A 22,630-nucleotide genomic window follows, 5' to 3' on the forward strand; every position below is an offset into this window, starting at 1 on the left:
ACTAAACCTTGAATGAGCTCAGATTTAAGTTCAAGGGAGAGGACAGCAGGAATCATATGCTGGATGACCTATTATTCAAGGGCTGGCAAAAGGTAGAAAAATTTATATGCCACAACTACAAACTTCCCAGAACTCCACTTTAGTTATATAAATTGATTTCCCTTTAGTTTTAGACCTGAGTTTTACAGCCTTTTCTAGAGCTGGTCCAACTTCATCATCCCCTTCATCCTCTTCATCAAGGGACAAACTGTGGCTCCTTGGGAGATATATAACACCTGCTGTTTCATTCCCAGTTACTGTAGAAAATGCTACTCTAATAACAATGGGAAAATTAATGCCCCACTGAGCTTGCTGGGTTGTGAGTTTATTTATTTGATCATTTCTGGCACTGTAAAGGTGAAAATTTCTTGAGAGAGGTCTTCCACAGATCCATTTAAATCATAATACTCTAAAAGTTACCTGGCTGTGTAAAGACTACATATCTGAAATACAATCATATGTCTACTTTTCATACCTGATTCATATATAAGACATACCTGGATACTTGGATAATTATAAATTTTCCTAGCCACACAGGTTTTCCTATGCTGTCATCCATCGAAAACTCCAATAGTAGTTTATAGTAGGGTTACAGAAACTAATTATGGATTAATGTTCTAACATTTGTTAGCATGCAAGGCATTTTGAGGTATACCAGTTACCAGTCATCAAAAGCATTTGTATGTTGAAAATGTATTTTAATAGATAATTCTTCATCTTACATAGGAGCACAATAAAATACACCACATTCTGAAGAAACTCCAGATGATATAAGAGTGGGAAAAATTCAGATGGGCTACATAACCATCACCTTGAACTGCAAGAGACAAAGGTTCCACCTGCAAATTAACATGAACATAACTCAGACTGACTGGCCATATGATTGGCTTAAAATAAAAATAAATCAAATATGCAGAGTGAGAAAAGTGCAGAAAGAAAAGGATAGGACAACTGAAAAAAAAAAACAAACCATGGGAAATCAAATTAAAGAAGGGGGAAGGGGGGCTCCTTTAAGGAATACCTAGAGGGATCATCAGGAAATGATTATGCAGGAACTTTAAAGATTGATTATATTACACTAAAAATTGGGGACTTTCAAATGAAGAAAAACCTCTCCAATAATTCAATTTAGCTAGTCAATATTTTGTTCATCTGGGTTTGTAGATAAGATTGTAATAAATGGCTTAGCAAATCTATCATTGTTGTCCTATAAAATACAAAAGGTCATGTAATAAATTCCGACAAACTGGGAAGAAACAAAATTATAATGACCATATCAATATCAGACATGATGTGGCACAAAAGAAAAGTTACACATTGGCCAATCACAACTGCTGCTTGCTGTCAGTCTTTCCCTGGACAGTAATTTTCTAACATTCTAGGTCTAGATACCGATCAGATAGTGATAATTTTGTACGTGCCAAGTTTATTTCAATTAACATGTCAGTCACTGAAGAGATTTCTGTATTCTCAGGGTCAATTTATAAGAGTTCATTTAGCAGCATTTTATCACTTATCTGTATCAATTAAAAGAAATTGGCAAAATCCATGTCTTACTATTAAATGTCAGATGGTGAAGACCCAAAACAAAATGTTCTAGACTAGTTTTAATCTTCAAATACGATTGTCACATTAGGGAAACGAAATAAACACAGCAAAATAAACTGTACAAAGGCAAAGTAGAATAACAAAAAATATTTTACTAAAACATAAGATTTACAGAAGTTTCCAGACAAGCCATACAAAATGGTCACAAGCTTTTCTTGAAGGGAGGTTTCTACACTGGACAGCAGAATCACGATATTAGTGAGGGCTGTGATGTTTAATGTTCCCATTTTTGTTCAAACAACCAAGCTTGTCCATCTACAGCGTCTAAGGAGTTAGACTTGGCTAGAGGGCATATTCTAAAGTACAACTGGTTAGCTGCTTTAACCAATGCAATTAGCGTCACCATAAAAAGGGAAAAGGAGCCCACAAAACTTGAAGGAAAAAAAGACATACCCCTGCAGCTAACCGACAACTACTTTCATTCACAGTGCTGATACTTAAACCATGATGGGAGAAATGAATAAAAGCAGAGCTGGACCACTGCTTTTAAACAATTTCACAACAATCCAGATGATACTTCTAGCCTCTGCTCATGCGTTACAACAGTGAATCAGGACAAGACAGAGATTTGCTAATGTGCATTTAATCACCAAAGGACTGAAGATGGTCTGGGTTTTTATTCTGTAATGTTTCTAAGACTGTGTCCATTAAATGCAAACAAAAAAGGAAGAGGTCTTGGCAGAACAGGAGAAGTGATGCACACTTGATGTTGAGATTGAATTTAAATATTATTCATGGCATATAGCCTAGTCCATGCTCTGGCTGTAAAGAAAAAACAAACATGTAGTCATAGATTACTTAGTTCAATATCCTATTTTCTATCAAACATATTAAACAGGAGAGGCAATTTAACCCCCCAAATTTGAGCTTATTATTTAAACACAAGCAATATTTTATAACTATATTAATATTTTCTATAAGTTGAATAGGGTCATAATAATATCTTGGTCCTAAAAACTTCAATGAAATTCTACAACCACAATGGATACAAAATGCTAACACTCTGTCCTATTTACTGTACTACACAAATGAGTGGCACATGGGTACTTGCTGAATTGCACTGAATTTAGAGGCCAAATGCATTTGAAAATAAGCTTGAAGCAAACAATTATTTGGTTATATTAGAATGTTGTTGCATCAAATGTGTGAAAGAAAGTAGGCTGCCAAATGCAGTTAGGAGGTTGCTGGTGTGATAAGATCTGATGCACACTCAGGGGAAGGCCAGAATGTCCGCCCTAGCACAACATCCCTTGGCCATTACCTGTTTCTATGGCTTGGGCTTCATTGGTCTTCCACTGCTCAGCTACATCATTTGCTAATGGATCATCTGGATTGGGAGCACTTAACAAAGCTTGGATTGAGAGCAGCACTGTACGGATCTGCAATGCTGGAGACCATTTATCTAAGGAGACAGCAGTTTGGACTATTATAAAAACATACGAGCCATCTGAAGAATTCATGTACTGTCCTCCCCCAGATCTAGATATAAACAAAATCAAGCTAAGATTGTTAAAGAGGATTTGAAATACACCACACTGAAGTTAAGAGGAAAGGAGGAATGTCAATACCAGGACAAGGATGCCACTTACCTTTCAAAATATCTAAACATATTCTTCCCAACTTGTCTACATTAGGGTGATAAATTTTGGTCATGAAACGTACTTTAGGAGCTGCCATTGGGTATTCTTCTGGAAGAAATAGTTCAAGTTTAAAAGTCCCTCCCTCAAAGGGGGAATCCTGTGGGCCTGCAATGACCACATGAAAATAACGTGCGTTGCTTTCATCTGGTTCTGCTTTTATCCCAGGAACTGGTTCTGCCAGCAAACGCTGGGTTTCCTAAGAAAGAAAAAACACAAAAAAGTGTGCAATAAATGTAATTTAATTAGGCAAAAAAAAAAAAAAAATCAAATCAAATCAAATTCCTTTCTACAGAATATCATGTGAAGGCAATTTAGGAGGAGTGCTGTTATCTAGGTACAAAATATAAAGCTCACAAGTTGTACTTAATGAACAAGAATTTTCTAAATATTGCAATGTAACAACACAATTAACCTGCTATAGTTTAAGAGACTCTGGAGGGGACCACAGAGACATCTTACTTTGAAAAAATTATTCCAGGTAAACTTAACACGCACATATATAATTAACATGGCTAACTGCAAATAGCTTAAGGAAAAATAAGTCACAAAGATCACTGAACATCCAAAGGAACACAGGAGAAAGGAGCTTAGCTACACTAAAAACAATACACTGACACAGTCAGAGCAAGTATTTTTAAAAGTAGTTTGTCTCTCTAACAGGCTGGTGGTGGAGAAATTGAGGAAGAACCAGTGAGGCTGGAATGCTAGGCTAGATAGGCCTTTTCTTAGTTTTGTTTTTGTTTTGCAGAGCAATGAGGGTTATGTAACTTGCCCAGGGTCACACAGCTAGTAAGTGTGTCAAGTGTCTGAGGCTGGATTTGAACTCAGTACTCCTGAATCCAAAGCCAGTGCTTTATCTAGTGTGACACCTAGCTGCCCCAGATAGGCCTTTTCTTAATTTTCTGACCCGGGTGTTTTCTTTTTTCTAATAAATGCTTAATGCCCCCAAACTGGTGCTAAAGCTTCTAATGCAATTCTACAACTACAATGGATTCAAAACCCTACCTAGCTTTCCCTACACTTGGGACAGGAATAAGGCAACCACACATTATTATTATTTTTTTTTTTGAGGCAATTGGGGTTAAGTGACTTGCCCAGGGTCACACAGCTAGTAAGTGTTAAGTGTCTGAGGCCGAATTTGAACTCAGGTACTCCTGACTCCAGGGTTGGTGCTCTATTCACTGCGCCACCTAGCTGCCCCAACACAAACACAAAGTTAAACAAGAAATTAAATATCTAGTTATATGGAAAAAAATGCCCTAAATCACTACTGATTACAAGTTTGAGGTACCACCTCACATCTAAAAGACTGACTAATATGAGAGTAAAGAAAAATGATGAATGCTGGAGAAGATGTAGAAAAACTGGGATACTAATGCATTATTGGTAGAATTGTGAACTAATACAACCATCCTTTATTTTTATTTGTGTGTGAGGCAATTGGGGTTAAGTGACCTGCCCAGGGTCACTCAGCTAGTAAGTATTAAGTGTCTGATGCCATATTTGAACTCAGGTCCTCCTGAATCCAGGGCCAGTGCTCTATCCACTGCACCACCTAGCTGCCCACCAACCATCCTTCATAAAGGGACTAAAATTAAGTTTTCTTTATGCAAAGACCAGTTCCTTTCACTTCTCTGTTCAAAGCACCTTCAATTGCTCTCTACCACTAAATTAGGGTTCCAACTCTTTTCAGGCCTTTCAAACTCCCACTTAGTTGAGACAAACTAGACCCTTTCTATATACCACATATTCTGGCCATTGCTCCTTTAGACTACAAGTCTCCTATCCACCCACAGCCCATGGTATGTCAATGCTGCTTACTCCCTATAACCTCATTCAAATGAGGCCTCTCAACATAAAGACCTCCTCATTCTTATCAATCAGTCTTCATATAATACTGTTTCCTCTCCCCTCTTCTATGCCCTCATCCTGTGTCAAAATACCCAACAGACTGGTTTGGTAGAGGGCAAGGACAGATGCTATTTTCATCTTTTTTCTCCCCCAAGTGCCTAGGGCAGTGCTTAGTGCTTGTTCCATAGTAAATGTGTAAAGCACTGTGGGAATGAAAACAGAGAGGTACCGACTAGATGTTTTGGGGCCAGTCAATCCTTCTGAACTTTTAGTATGCAAGGACTGTCATTGTGGATTAGCTATTTTAAGTTATTGAACAGTTCTAGAAACTGCTGACATTCAGTATCCAAGCATCATAATGTAGACAGTAGGCAAATATTTACCGATACTATTTCCCAGAAGGAACCCTCATTAAAAGCGGGGAGGAAGATCACATACAAAAGGAATAGGGGAAGTGGGTTTAGAACTTTTCTCCTTCCTTTCAACTGTTTAGTCGTTTTTTTGGTCTTGTCCCCTATATGACCCCATTTGGGATTTTCTCTGCAAAGATCCTAGAGAAGTTTGTCATTTCTTTCTCCTCCTCATTTGACAGATGAGGAACTGAGGCAAACAGGATTAAGTGACTTGCCCAGGGGCATATAGCTAGTAAGTGGCTGAGGCCACATTGGAACTCAGAAAGAAGTCTTCCGGAGCCCAGGCCCAGCACTCGTATCCTCAGTGCCACCTAGGTACTCCCTTCCACTACTAGCCAACTATTTCTTCCTTTAAAAGACGAAAACTGGGGGCAACTGGGTGGCGCAGTGGATAGAGCACTGGCCTTGAATTCAGGAGGACCTGAGTTCAAATCCAACCTCAGACACTTGACACTTACTAGCTGTGTGACCCTGGGCAAGTCACTTAACCCTCATCGCCCTGCAAAAAAAAGGTAAAAAAATGGGGCAGCTAGGTGGCGCAATGGATAGAGCACGGGCCCTGGAGTCAGGAGGACCGAGTTCAAATCTGTCCTCAGGCAATTGACACTTACTAGCTGTGTGATTCTGGGCAAGTCACTTAACCCCAACTGCCTCACCAAAAAAAAAAGGGGGGGGGGGCAGCTAGGTGGAGCAGTGGATAAAGCACCAGCACTTAACCCTCATTGCCCTGCAAAAAAAAAAAAAAAAAAAAAAAAGACGAAAACTGAATAAAAAGCCTCTTAGGTTTACAAGCTTATTTTTCTTTCAGATAAGGTTAAATGCGAAGCTTTTTTAGCTCAACATTTTTTGGGGGCAGGAATCATTTAATTAGGAAAACACTTAGATTCTACTGTCATACTGAAGCAACATAGGAAATAAACCAAAAAGAAGAAGAAAAAAAAGGAAGGATATTGGGTCACAATGGGTCACAATGGCTAGTCACATCCATCTCAGAGAACAATATTCAACAAAAATATTCATCATTTTTGCAAGATAAACACACAATAATATGAAGTCAGGTACTACTGAGAACAAGAATTGGGTAAGGGTTTTTTTTGGGGGGGGGAGGGGAGAAGTAACCTTTGTATAGAACCCTGATGTCTTCAAGGGTCACAGGAGGAATTTAAGACAAGCAAAGGACATGCAAAGGCTTGGTTCTATTCTAACTCAAAGGAAGCATGAAAGAGAGGGAAAACACAGGGAAGAAAGGAGATGGGGAACATAACTTACTATTTCTCATAATCAGATGTATGAGAATAAACAAACATGGAAGGGGGAAAGAAGAAAGGCAACACATGGGCCTCGCCATTAGAGTTGAAAACAGTCACCCATTTTGAGATGAGATTATTTCATCCACTGTACTTGGATCTCCAGCATTTAGCACAGTGCCGGTTAGAGAGAAGGCACTTAAGTCACTGCTGACTGATTTAGTAAAGAAATACATTAACATCAACAGGAAGGAGCAGCTAGATGGTGCAGTGGATAAAGCACCAGCCCTGGATTCAGGAGCACCCGAGTTCAAATCCAGACCCAGACACTTGACACTTACTAGCTGTGTGACCCTAGGCAAGTCACTTAACTTTGCTAGGCATTGAGATGCCTAGCAAAACAAAACAAAACCAAAAACCAAAAACAAAACATCAATAGGAAAACAGGCCAGGACAAAGGATTTTAAAAGGGAGGAAGCAGACTCAAAACAAATTGCAACGGTAAAGTATGGATTTTAAAAGTGAAAAGACTCATTTTGAGAACTATTCAATGGGGGTTTGGGCAAGAGAACAAAGAGGGGTGGGGCAGTAGGCAGTATCACACTCCCACTTTCACTACAGTCTTCCTCTTTTCAAAGAGGATGGGGAGTAGCAGAAAGAGTAAAATGTACACAGGAGAGGAGAAGGGTAGTCAATGGACACTGAGTAAGGGTTTTACTATGTGCTAAACTCTGGGGCTACAAAGAGAGAAAAACCCCCAAAACAAACAAACAAGAAAACCCAACCCGCCTGCCTTCACCTTCTAATGGTGGAAACACTAACCCTAACAAAGCACATGATATATATACACTATAAAAACAGGAAGACATAAACAGATGAGGCCGACCAGGAGGAATGAATCAGTAGATAAAGGGAAAAACATAACCAAGAACATGAAGAAAAGGACAACATCAGAAAACAATGCTGTTTATAAGAAATAGCTGAAACAAAAAAAAAAATCACAAGCTAAAATAAATACTAGCTTGAAATGAACTAAAAAAAAGCAGAGGTAGCAATCACAATCTCAGAAAAGGCAAAAATGAAAAAAAGGATTTTAAAAGATAAAGTGGGAAACCACATTATACTTAAAGCAATCACGGCCAATGAAATAATAGCAACACTTAATATGATGGATCTGTGGTGATTACTGACTGGGAATCAAAAGGAATAGAACTACTTCTTAAATGTACATGGCAGCTTTACAAATTGTGACCATGTGCTAAAACATAAACCTTTTAATAAATGCACAAAATCAGAAAACATTAAACACATCCTTTACTGACCACAATTCAAAATTAAAACTTAATTGGAAACTAACTTAATCCCAAAGAATTAGTGTGTTAAAGAATAAACCAAGAAACATTTCAAAGAAAATGACAATTTAAAAACATACCAAAACTTTTGGGATACAACCAAAGCAGTCCTTGGGGAAAATTTTATATTTCTAACCACTTTTATCAACAACAAAAAAAGAAGGAACAGATCAATTCGCTAGGTATGTAACTAAAACAAACTAGAAGAGCATAGAAATTATGAAAATTAAAGGGATTAATAAGACTGAAAGCAAAATTTTCACTGAAATGAAAATTGGGAGTTGCTTTTGGAAGAAAAAAACTAATAAAATACATAAACCATTAGCTAGCTTGATTTAAAAAAGAATGGAAAACAATGTATAAAATATAGAATTCATAACAAATAAAGGAATAAAGGAAATTCTTAGAAATTATTTTTTGCATACCATTTATACTATCTTAAAAACAGCATAAAATGGAAACCCCAAAAGTAGTTTGCTGATAATATACATATTGTGTAACAAAAGTCTATTCTACATGTCCCTAAAAGCAGGTGACTTAAAAGGAATGGATAAATATAAATATATAGATTAACAGGACAAGAAACAGAATTTAAATAACCAGTCTCAGAAAAAGAAAGGTCACGAAATGAATTCCCCAGGGGGAAAACAAAAGAACAAAGAGAACACTCGATATATTCAAAGAACAACTAATTCTGGTACTACACAAACTGCTAAAAGTGGAGCAGGGCCACTTAGGTGGCCAGTGGATAAGAGACCTGGAGTCAGGAAAACTTTTTCTGGCCTCAGACATTTACTAGCTGCGTGACCCCAGGGCAAGTCAATTAACCCTGCTTGCCTTAGTTTCCTCATCAGTAAAAAGGAGCTGAAGAAGGAAACGGCAGGAAACCCCAAATGGGGACATGAAGGGTCAGACACAATTGAAAAACTACTAAACAAAATAGACACATGAAGAGATCCTACCAAACTATTACCCTCTCACCGTGCCTTACTTAGAACACTCACCCTTGTCCTTCATCCTCGCTCCCTCTATCTTTCCCCCAAACCATAGTTCTTTCTCAGTTTATCACCCAAAGTGGCCACATTGCCCTTCCTTCCCGGTCTTGAACTGCTGGTAAACAGACAACTGTCCACTACTCTCTAACCTGGAATCCTTTCATCTTGTCACTGATCACGCCTTGCTTAGCATCTACTTCCTTTGACTCCTAATTCACATGCTACTGAATGAAGCTAGAGGAGGAAATCATGAAACTGCTGACTAGGTCAATTATAAATATTTGTTGTTTAACCTCAAACGGGGCAGAGTAGAGACAGTGGGAATGGAAGGAAGCATTTTTGCCTAGTTCACTCAGTACAACTCCTTCACAAAGACCTAGAAAACATACCAGACCAAATTTTGATAGGAAAAGTCAAAATGAATAATTTTTTCTGTCCCAGGGCAAGCTCAGGGACAGAGAACTGCTGTGGTCAATGGGCATAGAGGGACTGGTCAGGAAAATGCAGGGTGGCAGCAGCAGAGTACCAGCACCACCTTCTGGCCAACTTCTCTGCTCCCATATCTATTACTCTGTCAATAGGAATATAAGATAAGGGCTCCATCTCTGTTCAAGCCATGTAACAAAGGACATTATGGAATGAGGTCTTAGATCAGAGAGAGCATGTAGAGAGCAACCTGGGGGGAATAGGTTTATTTTGTATATGAATGATTTTTAATGAATACAATGTTAATCCTTACAGATAAGCAATAATCACTGAAGTCAATTAGGAAAAAAAAAGACTTCCGGGGCGGAGCCAAGATGGTGGAGGAAAAGCAGTGAGTTCTCAAATTCATGGCACAGATCCCTCCAAAAAACAACCAAATAAGGCCATAGGACAATGCCTAGAGCAGCAAAACCCACAGAAGAATGTGCTGAAATCATCTTCTAACCAAGAACGGCTTGCAAGGTCAGAAGGAGGGAGCTGCTGTGCTGATACAGGAGTCAGGCCCAACCCCACAGTCACCCTGACACAGATCCAGTCCCAGCAAGGTCTCACCAGAGAAGGAGACCCCCAGAGCCTCTGAATCAGCTGAAGCACCAGTGTCGTCTGGAACTAAGCTCACAGTCTGGTGAGTGGGCTGAGCCCTGGGGCAGGGGAGAGACTACAGGGGTCTATGCTGGTGCTATGGCAGAACTTGGATTTTACACCCCTGCTGAGAACCAGGAGGTAGGCTTGAGTAGCAGTGGCCCAGGTTGGGGGGGGGGGGAAGAGAGAGACCCCACAGGCTCATCAGAGCTGACAACCACAACACACAAAGCTGGTTGATTAGCAAGTTGGTCTAGGGTCATCTATTGACCAGGCAAGTGAAGAACCTGCTCCTCCTTAAATCATACCACCTGGGACTTCTTGGGATACTGCAGCCTGGAAACAGTGCCCCACTTTAAGGAGCAAAAAGTCAAGTAAAAGAAAGGCAAAATGAGCAGACAGAGAAAGGTGAGGACCATAGAAGGTTTCTTTAGTGACCAGGAAGATCAAGGTGCACTCTCAGAGAAAGATGTCAACATCAGGGCCCCTATATCTAAAGCTTCCAAGAAAAATACGAATTGGTCCCAGGCCATAGAGGTGCTCAAAAAGGACTTTGAAGATAAAATTGGAGAGGTAGAGGAAAAAATGGAAAGAGAAATGAGGGTGATGCAGGAAAGACATGGTAGCGTTATTTGTAGGAACAGGTCGTAGATCCAAAATGGAAAGCAGTCGAGAGTGAGTGTACTGAGCAAGACACAAGTTCTGTAGTGAAATAAGCAGGGCAGAAGTCCCAGACCAAGGGGGAGTCAGCACTTTAGTAGCAGACCCTCCCAGCAGGCCAACAGTAACTGAGTCCAGCATCAGTCTACTGCAACTCAAACATACATACACCAAAAGACCCAAACCTGAGTCAGGAACTTGTAGAACTCAGACTAGGAGAGCAGTGAAGAGACCTCTCCCTGGATCACATCACTCTGGGAGCACTGAAAACCCGCAGGCCCCCAAACTGAGCTAAGAAATCAAAAGGACATAAAAAAGACAGAAGCTTAGGGCAGATACCACCCCACACCCTCACACCCACTGAGAAGTCCAAAGTCCAAAGTCAAGAAGTGGGCAGGAAGAATGAACAAACAAAAGAACTCAAACATAAAGAGCTACTATGGTGAAAGGGAAGTTCAAGACACAAAAATAACTACAAGAAAAGCCTCAAAGAAATGCATACTATACACAAGCCCAACAAGAATTCTTAAAACAGTTAAAAGAGTAAAAAATAAAAATTAAATGAGTGACAAAAGGAAAAGAATGGGAAAGAAACAAGAGTAATAGAAAAGATATAAAAAGAATTAACAGATTGATAAAAGAGCTAAAAAAAAACCTTTCTCAAGAGAATAACTGCTTGAAAATTTAAAATGGCCAAATGGAAGCTAATATAACTCCATGAACCATTAAGAAATAATCATTCAAAAGAAAAAAAAAGAGATCATGTGAAATATCTTATAGGAAAAACAACTAACCTGAAAATGAGATCAAGAAGAGATAATTCAATCATTGGACTACCCTAAAGCCATGAATAAAAAGTACAGATATCATATTTCAAGAAATAATTTTTATAAACAAAAGTTGAGAAATATCTTTACATGTAATGGAAAAAAAATAAAATAATTTAAAAAAAAGAAATAATTTTTAAAAACATCTTCCCAAATCTTAGAAACAAACATACAGATAAATAATAAAAGAATCCACCAGTAACTTCTTGAAAGAAATTTCTAAATAAAAACTCCCAGGAATATTATAACCAAAATCCAGAACTTCCAGGTCAGGGGGAAAAAAATATTGCAAGAAGCCTGAAAGAACTGAAGTACTAAAGAACCATAGTTAAGGTCACACAAGATTTAGGAGCTATCTTTATAAAGGACCCAAGAGCTTGGAATATGATATTCCAGAAGGCAAAAGATCTAGCATCACAACCAAGAATAACCAAACCAGCAAAACTAAGTATAATCCTCTAGGTGAAAAAAAAAAAGTGGATCTTTAATATAACAGAGGACTTTCAAACACTCCTGATAAAATGACTAGCAGAATATAAAATCTGACAAAGAAAAAAAAGTAGACATGAGTCTCATGTTTAAACTGTTTACATTTTTTATATGCAGAGATAATACAGGTAATCCTCCAAAACTTTATCATCACCAGGGCTCTTCTTAAATAGAGGGTTTCGGTAGGATTCTATCATTATGTCTGAATGATCCCCCCAAAGAATGGAAGGATGGGGAAGAGGAACCTCAAATGGGCCCCTCACTGAATGAAGACATTCTATTCCTCCCTCATTGGTCTGTTATCCCACGATCCGCAGCAAATATGCCACTCTCAGCTCTCCTTTCCCCACTACTCACCTCGTATCACCCACATCCTCAGCCTGGCACCTCCATCTCGGAAGAAGAGGCCTTTTCCCTTCTCTTGCCAAGGCCAACTCCTCCTATACACGCACTCTTGAACTCATTCCCTACAAACATGCCCATATCTCCCCACCCTTAAAAATAATCTTCAGAAGGGGGCAGAGCCAAGATGTTGGAGGAAAGACATTAAAGGCACAGAGCTCCTGACATAATTACCCTAAAAACAGCAATAAAACAAGCCCTGGAATGGCAAAACCCACAAACAGACGGGCCGAGATGATTTTCCAGATTAAAGGGGGCCGCACTGTGAGCAGAGTCCAACCCCCCAAACGTGCTGACACAGACCCTAGACAGCTTTGAAAGAAGAATTTACCCCTGAATCAGCTGCGGCACCAGCGTCTTCTGGAACTAAGCTGAGACGGCTGAATGGCTGACAGAAGGGGTAGGGTGGGGGAGGAGGGGAAGAATTCGGCTATCCTAAGTGGGGGGGGGGGGGTGCTGGCTGGTCGAAGCTAAAAACCATAGCACACATAGCTCTGCTTCCTGGTTAATTAGCAAGTTGGCTTGAGGTTATTTTTGGACCAGGCCAGGCAAGAGAAAAACCTGCCCTCCCTCAAACCGAAACACCTGGGACCTCTGAATCTTGGGACAGTAGGGCCCCACTGTAAGAGGGAGCTAAAAGTCAAGTAAAAAATGGCAAGATGAGCAAGCAAATAAAGTCGAGAATTATCGAAAGTTTTTTAGTGACAAGGAAGATCAGAGTACACTCTCAGAAGAGGACAGCAACCTCAGGGCCCCTACATCCAAGGCTTCCAGGAAAAATGTGAATTGGTCTCTGGCCATGCAAGCACTTAAAAGGGACTTTGAAGAGAAAGTAGGAGAGATAGAAGGGAGATTTAGAGAGGTAGAGGAAAGAATGGAGAGAAATGAGAGCAATGTAGGAGAGTCATGAGAAAAAAGTCAACAGGTTGAAAAGCCAAATGGAAAAGGAGATTAAAAAGCTGTCTGAAGAAAATGATCGCCTAAGAACTAGGATGGAAAGGAAGTTAGTGACTTTATGAGAAACCAAGACACAGTAAAGCAAATCCAAATGAATAAAAAAATTAGAGGTCAATATGAAATATCTCCTTGGAAAAACAGCTGGCCTGGAAAATAGATGCAGGAGAGATAATTTGAAAACCATTGGACTACCTGAAAACCATCACCAAAATAAGAGGTTAGACAACATCTTCCAAGAGACTGTCAGGGAAAATTGCCCTGATATTCTAGAAGGGGAAGGCAAAATAGAAATTGAAAGAATCCACCAATCACCTCCTGAAAGAGATCCCAAAAGGAAAACCTCCAGGAATATTATAGCCAAATTCCAGAGCTCACAGGTCAAGGAGAAAATACTGCAAGCAGCTAGAAAAAAGGAATTCAAATACTGTGGAGCTCCAATAAGGACAAAGCAAGATCTAGCACCATCTACATTAAAGGACCGGAGGGCATGGAATATGATATTCCAGAGGGCACAGGAACTGGGACTACAGCCAAGAATCATGTACCCAGCAAAACTGAGTATAATCTTTCAGAGGAAAAAATGGGACTTCAACAAAAAAAAGAGGATTTTTGGGCATTTGTGATGAAAAGACCTGAGCTGAATAGAAAATTTGACTTTCAAATACAAGACCCTAAAAAGGTAAACAGGAAAAAGAAATCATGAAGGATATTAAAAGATTAAACTGTTTACATTCCTCCATGGGAAGATAATACTTCCATACTCATAAGAATTTTCTCTGTAAAGAATACACAGAGGACACAGGTCCAAACTGAATATGAAGGGATGATATCTGTAAAGCATTTATGTTTTGCTTATCCTTGTTCTCAGTGGGGCAAACAGGGTGGGGTGTCATGCCCGGGGCCAGATTTGGGCTCAGGCCTCCTGGGTCCAGGGCTGGTGCTTTGTCCACTGGGCCACCTAGCTAACCCATGATGACATCTTTAAAATAGGGTTGAGGGGTAGGAGGAATAGACTGGGAGAGGGGGAAGGAGAGAGGTAGTTCACATAAAGGAAATAAGAAAAAAACTTATGGAGGGGAGGGGTAGAGGGGGAAGGAGTGGGGGAGTGAGTGAACCTTATTATCATCAGAATTGACTCAGAGGGAATAACATATATACTCAAGTGGGTATAGTAATATATTTTTGCCCTAAGGGAAAGTGGGGGGGGGGAGAGGGGAAGGGCAGATTGGGGGAGAGAACAGTAAAAAGCAAAACACTTTCGAGGAAGGTGATGGTGTTCTGCATAACTACACTAGTATGACATATTGAACTGCTTGATTTCATAGGGAGGAATAAAAATTTAGAAAACAGAATTAGTTCATCAAAGACTTTAATCTCATCAGAGTGGGCTCAAGGAGGGGATAACATTCACACCCAACTGGGAGGAGTAATCTGTTTAACTCTACAGCAAAGTAGGAGGGGAAGAGGATAAGGAGAGAAGGATGAAAGAAGGGAGGGCAGAACAGGGGAGGGGACAGTCAGAAGTACAACACTTTTGAGGAGGAATAGGGTATAAGAAGATAGAAATATCAGAGTAAATATCATGGGAAGGGAATAGAATGGAGGGAAATGGTTATGCTGATTGACAATAATGGCAAAATGTATGGTACCTACTTTGCTGGGCTACTGTGTTTGGTTTTGGTTTTTGGTCAGGCAATAAGGGTTAAGTGACTTGCCCAGGGTCACACAGCTAGTAAGTGTCAAGTGTCTGAGGCTGGATTTGAACTCAGGTCCTCCTGAATCCAGAGCTGGTGCTTTATCTACTGTACCACCTAGCTGCCCCCTGCTGGGCTATTGTGAAGAAAATTCTTTGTCAAGTTTAAGGTACTATATAAAAGTTATGATGAACAGGATGCTATCTGAAAAGCACAGCAAGACCTACATGAACTGAAGCAGAGTGAAATGTACTGCAAAATAACAGCAATAGTGTAAGATGCTGGGAAGCACGTGGTTATTTTCAGCAAGGAAATGATCCAATATAATCCTGAAGGACTTATGAAAATTGTAATCCATCTACAGAGAAAGAACTGATGGGTGTCTGAAAACAGATTGAAACACATTTTCTTTCTTTGACAATTCCTTAAGCTGAAGTTTTGTTTTTTAACTGTTTTCTCTCACAAGCTAGCTAATGTGGGGGATGTTTTCCATGACTACTCATGTATAACTTATATTGAATTACTTGAGGGGTGGGGGTTGGGAAGGGAGGGAGGAAGAGAAGTTGGAACACAAAGTTTTTTTTTAAATTGATGTCAAAATTACTACATGTCTCATGGGCATTTCAAACTCAAGTCCAGAAGAAAATTTTCTTTCCTTCCCCCAAACTCCCCCCTTTCCCAAACTTCCTTATAACTGGTCAAGGGTACCGCTATCCTTCAAGTCACCAAGGCTCATAACTCTGGTGTCATACTCAACTCCTCACTTCACTCTCACTTACCCCACCTATTAAGCAATCTTGTCATTTCTACCTTTCGTGATATCTTTATTTGTCCTCCTCCCTTTCCTTCCTTCTGCTCACAGAGCCACAGTCCTAGTTCAGGTTCTCATCACCTCTTACCTGGATAAAAGCCAACAGCCTTCTAATTGGTCTCCCTTAAGTGGTCCATCACTCTAATTCATCCTCCATGAAACTGTCACTGTAGTATTTCAAACTCTTATTTCAGACTTTATCAGTCTTTCATTACTAAATGAACTCTATTAGTTCCCAAGATCTCCCCAATTAAATGTAAATTCCTCTATTTGACACTTAAAGCCTTCCACAACTTGGCCCCTTTCTAACCATCTAGTTTTATTGGCTCTTTCAACAAATACTATGATCTACAAAACAAAACCCCAAATCCTATCATCTAGCTACACTGGGCTATCGGTAGTTCCTTGAACACAATTATCCACCATACCTGGAATACTCTGTTCTCAGATGACCTTCCATCTACTCTGTCTGTATCTTATCTACCTGTTGATGTGAATCTCTCTGATTAGAATAGATGACCTCCTTGAGGACAGGAACTCCCCCCCACCCTTTATATGCTCAGCATAGTGCATAGGAAGTTTTTGGGGTTTTTTTAAGTTTTCACTTATTTCATGAAATATTTCTCAATTACATGTAAAATCTGATGCTCAAAGGGGATAAAATCCCAACTATTTCAAAAACGCAGTTCTTCAGAATCTGTATGTTTGCTATAAATAGGTGAGTCTATCACTTCCACTGAATCCATGGTACCTAGAAGGCATTAAATGTGTTTTTCTGGTTTGGGTTTAACTATGAAACCACCTTAGGGTCCCAAAATGACTCATTTGATACTGCTCCTATGATATACCAAACAGTAATGTGGTTCTTGCCAATTTTACGTAACTAATCCAATGATTCTGAGCATCCAAATTAAACAGATACCTAAATATTAAGTACGAGGTACAGACAAAAAGGTGAGAAGAACAGGAGAAGCAAAATCAACTTTAAAAAAATCTAATTTAAAACAAATTTAGAAAGCACAATTCAGAATTCAAATAAGGCTTTTTAATACTAAATCTTAGGATGTAACTTTTTTTTACAAGAGACTAATTTCATTTTAGTAATTTCATGCTACCCCCTAGTGGACATTCATTATACAAACATCAAAATAAAAAAAATGGTGTGATAAGTGGAATGATTAGGTATTTTAACTGGGTACAGTTTTTTTGGGTTTTTTTGGTGAGGCATTTGGGGTTAAGTGACTTGCCTAGGGTCACACAGCTAGTAAGTATCAAGTGTCTGAGGCTGGATTTGAACTCAGGTCCTCCTGAATCCAGGGCTGGTGCTCTATCCACTGGGCCACCTAGCTGCCCCTGGGTACGATTTAAAAAAAAAAAAAAAAATCTCTGGTGGACCAAGGCACTAGTATAAGTGGGGAGGACTGAGTTATACAGTTTAAACATTGCATTTTAGTGAAAAGGAAACTGAGGCTGAAAAGTTAAATGTGCATCCACACAGGGATAAAGCTAAAGGTGAAAAATTTAGGTTTTAACTCCATTCAGTATTCTCCTACTCCATGCAATTTTTAATATTATTTGGCTGCCCCAAATATAGAATACACTCCCAAAATGAAATCTAAAGGAAAAAATGATAGACTATACTGAAAAATACTCAAATACACCTGATGTGTGTGTGTGTGTGTACGTACAACACCCCCCCCCCAATACACCCTCCCTTAGGGCTGTCCACCAGCTATACTTCACTCTTACAATGTAATAAGCCACCTGCTTCTTAATTTCCTTAGTTTTCTCATTAGCATTTTAAATTTTTTGTAGTCTGAAGTATTCCATGACTTAAAGCTATATAATAGTTGAAGAATTCTGGCATTAAAAACATGAGCTTTTACATTTACAGAAGACAACAGCCCACGGTCTTGTTGTCCATCTAATTATATATGTCATAATCTGAATAGATATTCTTCACCCATTTAATTTTTCCTTTATGGATAGTTAAGTCAAATTCCCGAGTGGTTCTAGATCTCTTCCAGGATGGTCCTGGTAATGTGCCAGGACTTGAAGCAACCAGCCAATGTTTTTCACAAACAAAAGTTTCTGGCAGGTCCCCATTTCATATCTCACCTGATATTTATGATCAGGTTATTGCTGTATCTTTTAAAAACAAATAATTTTGAAGTATAGATGGGAGACACCTTGTTAGCATCTTATTTTAACCAAGAAAATGCTTTTTTTCTTTCTTTCTTTTTTTTTTTTTGAGGCAATTGGGATTAAGTGACTTGCCCAGGGTCAAACAGCTAGTAAGTGTTATGTGTCTGAGGCCGCATTTGAACTCAGGTCCTCCTGACTCCAGGGCTGGTGCTCTATCCACTGCGCCACCTAGCTGCCCCGAAAATGCTTTTTTACAACCAGTAAGCAATAAGCACCTCCATGTGAAATTACCTATAGGATATAACAGTTCAAAAGCCCTTTCTTTCCCCAGCTAATACCTGTAATGTTGATAATTTTCAAGACCATTGCATAACAAATGAAAAATTAGGCATATTCAGACCAGTAGCTATTCACTTTCTCTTGGTCTCTCCATGTGAAGATCCACCTTCCCCTATCCTTGACCTCAAAATTGGGTTTCCTCTTACATACATGTCTCCATGTGTGCTTGTTCTGACCCAGCTATGCTCCCTATCTCTGGTCTCCTGAATGCCATTTCTACCTCCTCTGTAAGTACATCTAAGACTGAGAGTTTAGAGGTCAACAAGACTTGATAGGGAGAAAATTGTTAAAGAAACCCTTGCAGATCATTCCCATTCTGCTGTTTGACAGCCAACTTGAATTTTCATCTTTAAGTTCCCTTAAGATGACTTTCTGAATGGCTCTCACTCACTAAGCTCTTGTTAAAATGGCTCTTCTGATGATAAATGTTGGAGATGTGGAAAAACTGAAACACTGAAGCACCGCTGATGGAGTTGTGAACTGATCCAACCATTCTGGAGAGCAATTTGGAACTCTGCCCAAAGGGCTATAAAACTGTGCACACCCTTTGACCCAGCAATACCACTAATAGGTTTGCATCCCATGGAGATTATGAAAAAGGGAAAAGGACCCACATCGACAAGAATATTTATAGCAGCTCTTTTTGTAGTGGCAGGGACTTGGAAATTATGGGGATGTCCATCAATTGAGAAATGGCTGAACAAGTTGTTGTATGTGACTGTAACAGAATACTATTATGCTGTAGGAAACGATGACCAGGCAAATTTCAGAAAAACCTGGAAAGACTTCTATGTATTCATGGTGAGTGAAGTGAGCAGAACCAAGAGAACATTGTACAATGATTAGCTGCAATAGATTTAGCTTTTCTCAGCAAAACAATGATCCAAAACAATTTTAAAAGACTCATAATGGGAAAAGCTCTCCAAATCCAGAAGAACAATGGAGTCTGAATGCGGATGAAAGCATACTATTTTCGCCTTTTTGTTTCTTCTTTCCTGTTGTTTTCCCCTTTTGTTCTGATTCTTCTCTCACAACACGACTAATGTGGAAATATGTTTAACATGACTGTGCATGTATAACCTGTATCAGATTGCTTGCTGGCTTTGGGAGGGGGAAGGGAGAAAAATTGGGAACTTAAAATCTTAGAAAAATGAATGTTGAAAACTATCTTTACATGTAATTGGGGGGGAATACTATTGAAAAATAACTTCTGTTTTATGAGGCAATATTGCTTATAATCATTCATCATATTTTTGCATAAGATTTTGCAATTTTATATTATAAAGTGGTGCTGTCCTTGGTTGACATATCATTCCATGTGGCAAGACAGTCAAGCATTTATTTGCTATCTAGAGTGATGTTAGCTTTTTTGGACTATTATTGCAGATACTGTGCATAAATTATTCTGTTTCTTCCTTGATTTTCAACATCTATAAATTATCTGAAAAGACCAGGATTATATTATTTTGCCTCATGTGTATGTGTGTGCTTCCCCCTCATTTTCATTCTCCTTGCTTTCTATTAATTTTGATCTGTTCTCAAAATGACAATGGTCATACATATACATCTGATAATGAATGACTCCCACATCAATAACAAGTTATTTCCTGTTAATATATAATCAATTTAATTGGGGGTGGGCTGTCTGTGCTTCCTTTGTCCAGAAAGCATCTAGCAATCCTATTTTCAAAGACAATGTTCATGAGGCTTCTGTGTAGCCTACCAGTCTTGCGTCTCTCATTCAATATTCCCAGATCCATATTTTTCAGTCCATTATTTGTCATCCTCATCTATTTCCACCTTTTCGTTAAAGTCACCATGTATAAAGTATTAAAGTATGGGCTGACCTAATTTAAAGTCTACCAATCATGTTTCTCTAACTCTTCATTCTCTACAATGACGTTTGTACACAGGCCACAATTATTTTCATGGTGACCTTTTTGGAAATACTTGGAAGCATTGCCACACAAGTTGAACAAACTTTCTATGAAATTATGTTTCTTGTTGCCCTTTGATAAACAAATTACTTCTTCAAGGAAAGTCTTTAGCCATCCTTTTATCCAGCTGACACTGTTTTTCTTCTAGTTTCATTTAAGTCAAGATTTGCAAGTTCCCTGCACCCAGCACAGGGTCTGACACAGCAGGAATCGAATACTTAAACTTTATTGATTCAGTTTCTCTTTTATTAGGTGGTCCACTTATGGATAAGTGGACACATAGCTTACATTTAGAGTATCAATAACTAAATTAAAGTCAGTAAATTGTTTAAAACGATGGTGACTTGGCATACTTTGTCTCTTTTCCACCCCCCCACCCCCTGCCCCAGCACTTCAGAAATTGGGGGGGGGGGGGAGTGAGGTTGGGAGAGACATAGGCATGTTTGTAGGCAGTAGGGAAGCAGCCAGCAGACAGAGACTAAAGTAAGAAGGGGGATGGAGAATAGAGGGAGCAATCTGCTGGAGAAGGGAGGGGATCAGTTGTGCATATACAGGAGTGTGACTTGGAAAGAAGGGCCACTTCATTATGTGAAAAAGGAATGAAGGTGGAGATAATGGTGGTCATCTGGGAGATGGGGAGTTGAAGAGGAAGAAGACAAAACTCTCATAAAGAGCCTTAACTTTTTCCAGTGAAATATGAGGGCAAAAGTCTCAAATGAGAGAGGGTGGAGGAGTCATAGAAGTTACAGGGGAATGAAAAGGTTTAGAAAAACCCGCTACGGTGAGCAGGATAGGGAGGTGTAAAAGGACGCAAGGGCCTCAGCACCGAGGGTTCGGCTGATGTTTCTTACTTGATTCCTCTCCAGGCTGCACCCCAGAATCCCTCAACCATGCCCCAGAAACCTCTTCATCCTGGAAGCTCCCTCGTGTACGGACACTTACAGAGCCAAAGGAGCCTCCGTCCCTGCAGTCTCTCCTCTGACTGGATGATTTTTCCCAGATCCTCTCTTTAAGGAGGGTCGTTTCTCATTATCACCCAGACTGTCCCTACCTTTGCATCCTGCCCACGATCACCCTTCTCAGATTCCTTTGAGGTGTCTTCTCCCATTAAGATGTAAGCTCCTGGAGGACAAGGGCTATCCAGCTGCTTCGCCCTTCCTACAGGGCCTGGCACAGAGAGTAACCATTTAACGAATGCTTGCTGACTGACTTTATGGCTTGATGTTACCAGTACTATATGCCTCTTGAAATTCAAGACCCTGAATAATCAAATAGGAACTAAAAGCCCTCACAAAATGGATAGCCTAAGTCTCTACCATTCCTTCCCACCCCCCTAGTGTAAACATTGGGATGTTTAACCCACATCAATTAGGTCTATTTACTCACAAGATCAAAGAATTCTAAAAATGATATAAGGTAAAATGCCAAAACAAACAAAACAAAGCTGAAAATGAATTTACGTCTAAATGACCAGTTAAAGCTATAGACAAAAATAAAATAAAAGTGAACTCAAACTAGATCTGGACCCAAATATTTTACAAATTAAAAAAAAAATTAAAGTTCAAGTCCTTGCCACTTCTTTCTGTGCTCAAGATGTCAGTGTTCACCATAAAGAAACAGGCCCCCTCTGTTTTCTTATTTCCCTAATTTTCATTCAGAATGAATGCACTAAAATCCTCTCCCCTCCCTGAGTTACATTCTCCTCCCCTGAATCTATATGTTATGAAATGAAATGTGTTTTCATAAGAGATTGTTAACAATAGAATTAAGGATGAGAACATTAAAAAATCCTTTAAAAGTCTTATACAACCTTTTTCACAGTTTCTATAAAGTTGTTTCAGGGGCGAAAATGACTCATTAGACATGTAGTTCATTAACACAAAAACCACTTGGCCAAATTTATTCAGCTAGCTAATTATACTGAGACCTGGCATATCAACACACTGGATTCTTTCTTCTGCTACCAGCTTTCAAAATCTTCCAGCCAATGAGTTTCTACTACATCATTCCCACCAGTAACCAAGAGAAAAGAAGAGAGAAACCTAGCTACCAAGAAACTGCTCATTATAGGCATTGAATATCTTAGGGACATTCTACTACCAATAATTTTCTAAAGCCAAATTGAACTAAATATATAATATAACAAAGATCCATGC

General features: G+C 39.3%; 1 protein-coding gene across 2 annotated transcripts; it reads right to left on the reverse strand.

Annotated features, from left to right (window-relative positions):
• Positions 1-716: 716 nt before the first annotated feature.
• Positions 717-21,597, reverse strand: UBE2N (ubiquitin conjugating enzyme E2 N). 2 transcript variants are annotated; one of them, XM_043966317.1, is made up of 4 exons: positions 21,526-21,597; positions 3,237-3,483; positions 2,909-3,049; positions 717-2,409 (listed from the first exon to the last, which is right to left on the reverse strand). In XM_043966317.1, the coding sequence occupies exons 1-4, from the start codon at positions 21,580-21,582 to the stop codon at positions 2,369-2,371; spliced, it is 486 nt and encodes a 161-aa protein (XP_043822252.1). In that variant the 5' UTR covers positions 21,583-21,597; the 3' UTR covers positions 717-2,368. The 2 variants fall into 2 exon arrangements, with proteins under 2 accessions (XP_043822252.1, XP_043822253.1); XM_043966318.1 differs by lacking the exon at positions 21,526-21,597 and adding an exon at positions 9,295-9,324.
• Between the last annotated feature and the right edge of the window lie 1,033 nt (positions 21,598-22,630).

Source organism: Dromiciops gliroides, chromosome 5, assembly GCF_019393635.1.
Source record: "Dromiciops gliroides isolate mDroGli1 chromosome 5, mDroGli1.pri, whole genome shotgun sequence".
Taxonomy (NCBI): Eukaryota; Metazoa; Chordata; class Mammalia; order Microbiotheria; family Microbiotheriidae; genus Dromiciops; species Dromiciops gliroides.

Coding starts and splice junctions, on each gene's coding strand:
- UBE2N (XM_043966317.1), bottom strand. CDS start 21,582: ATGGGAGAAGACACCTCAAAGGAATCTGAGAAGGGTGATCGTGGGCAG. Junction 3,484..21,525: donor ATCGTGGGCAGGATGCAAAG/GTAGGGACAGTC, acceptor TTTCTTTCTTAG/GAAACCCAGCGTTTGCTGGC. Junction 3,050..3,236: donor ATGTTTAGATATTTTGAAAG/GTAAGTGGCATC, acceptor CTGTCTCCTTAG/ATAAATGGTCTCCAGCATTG.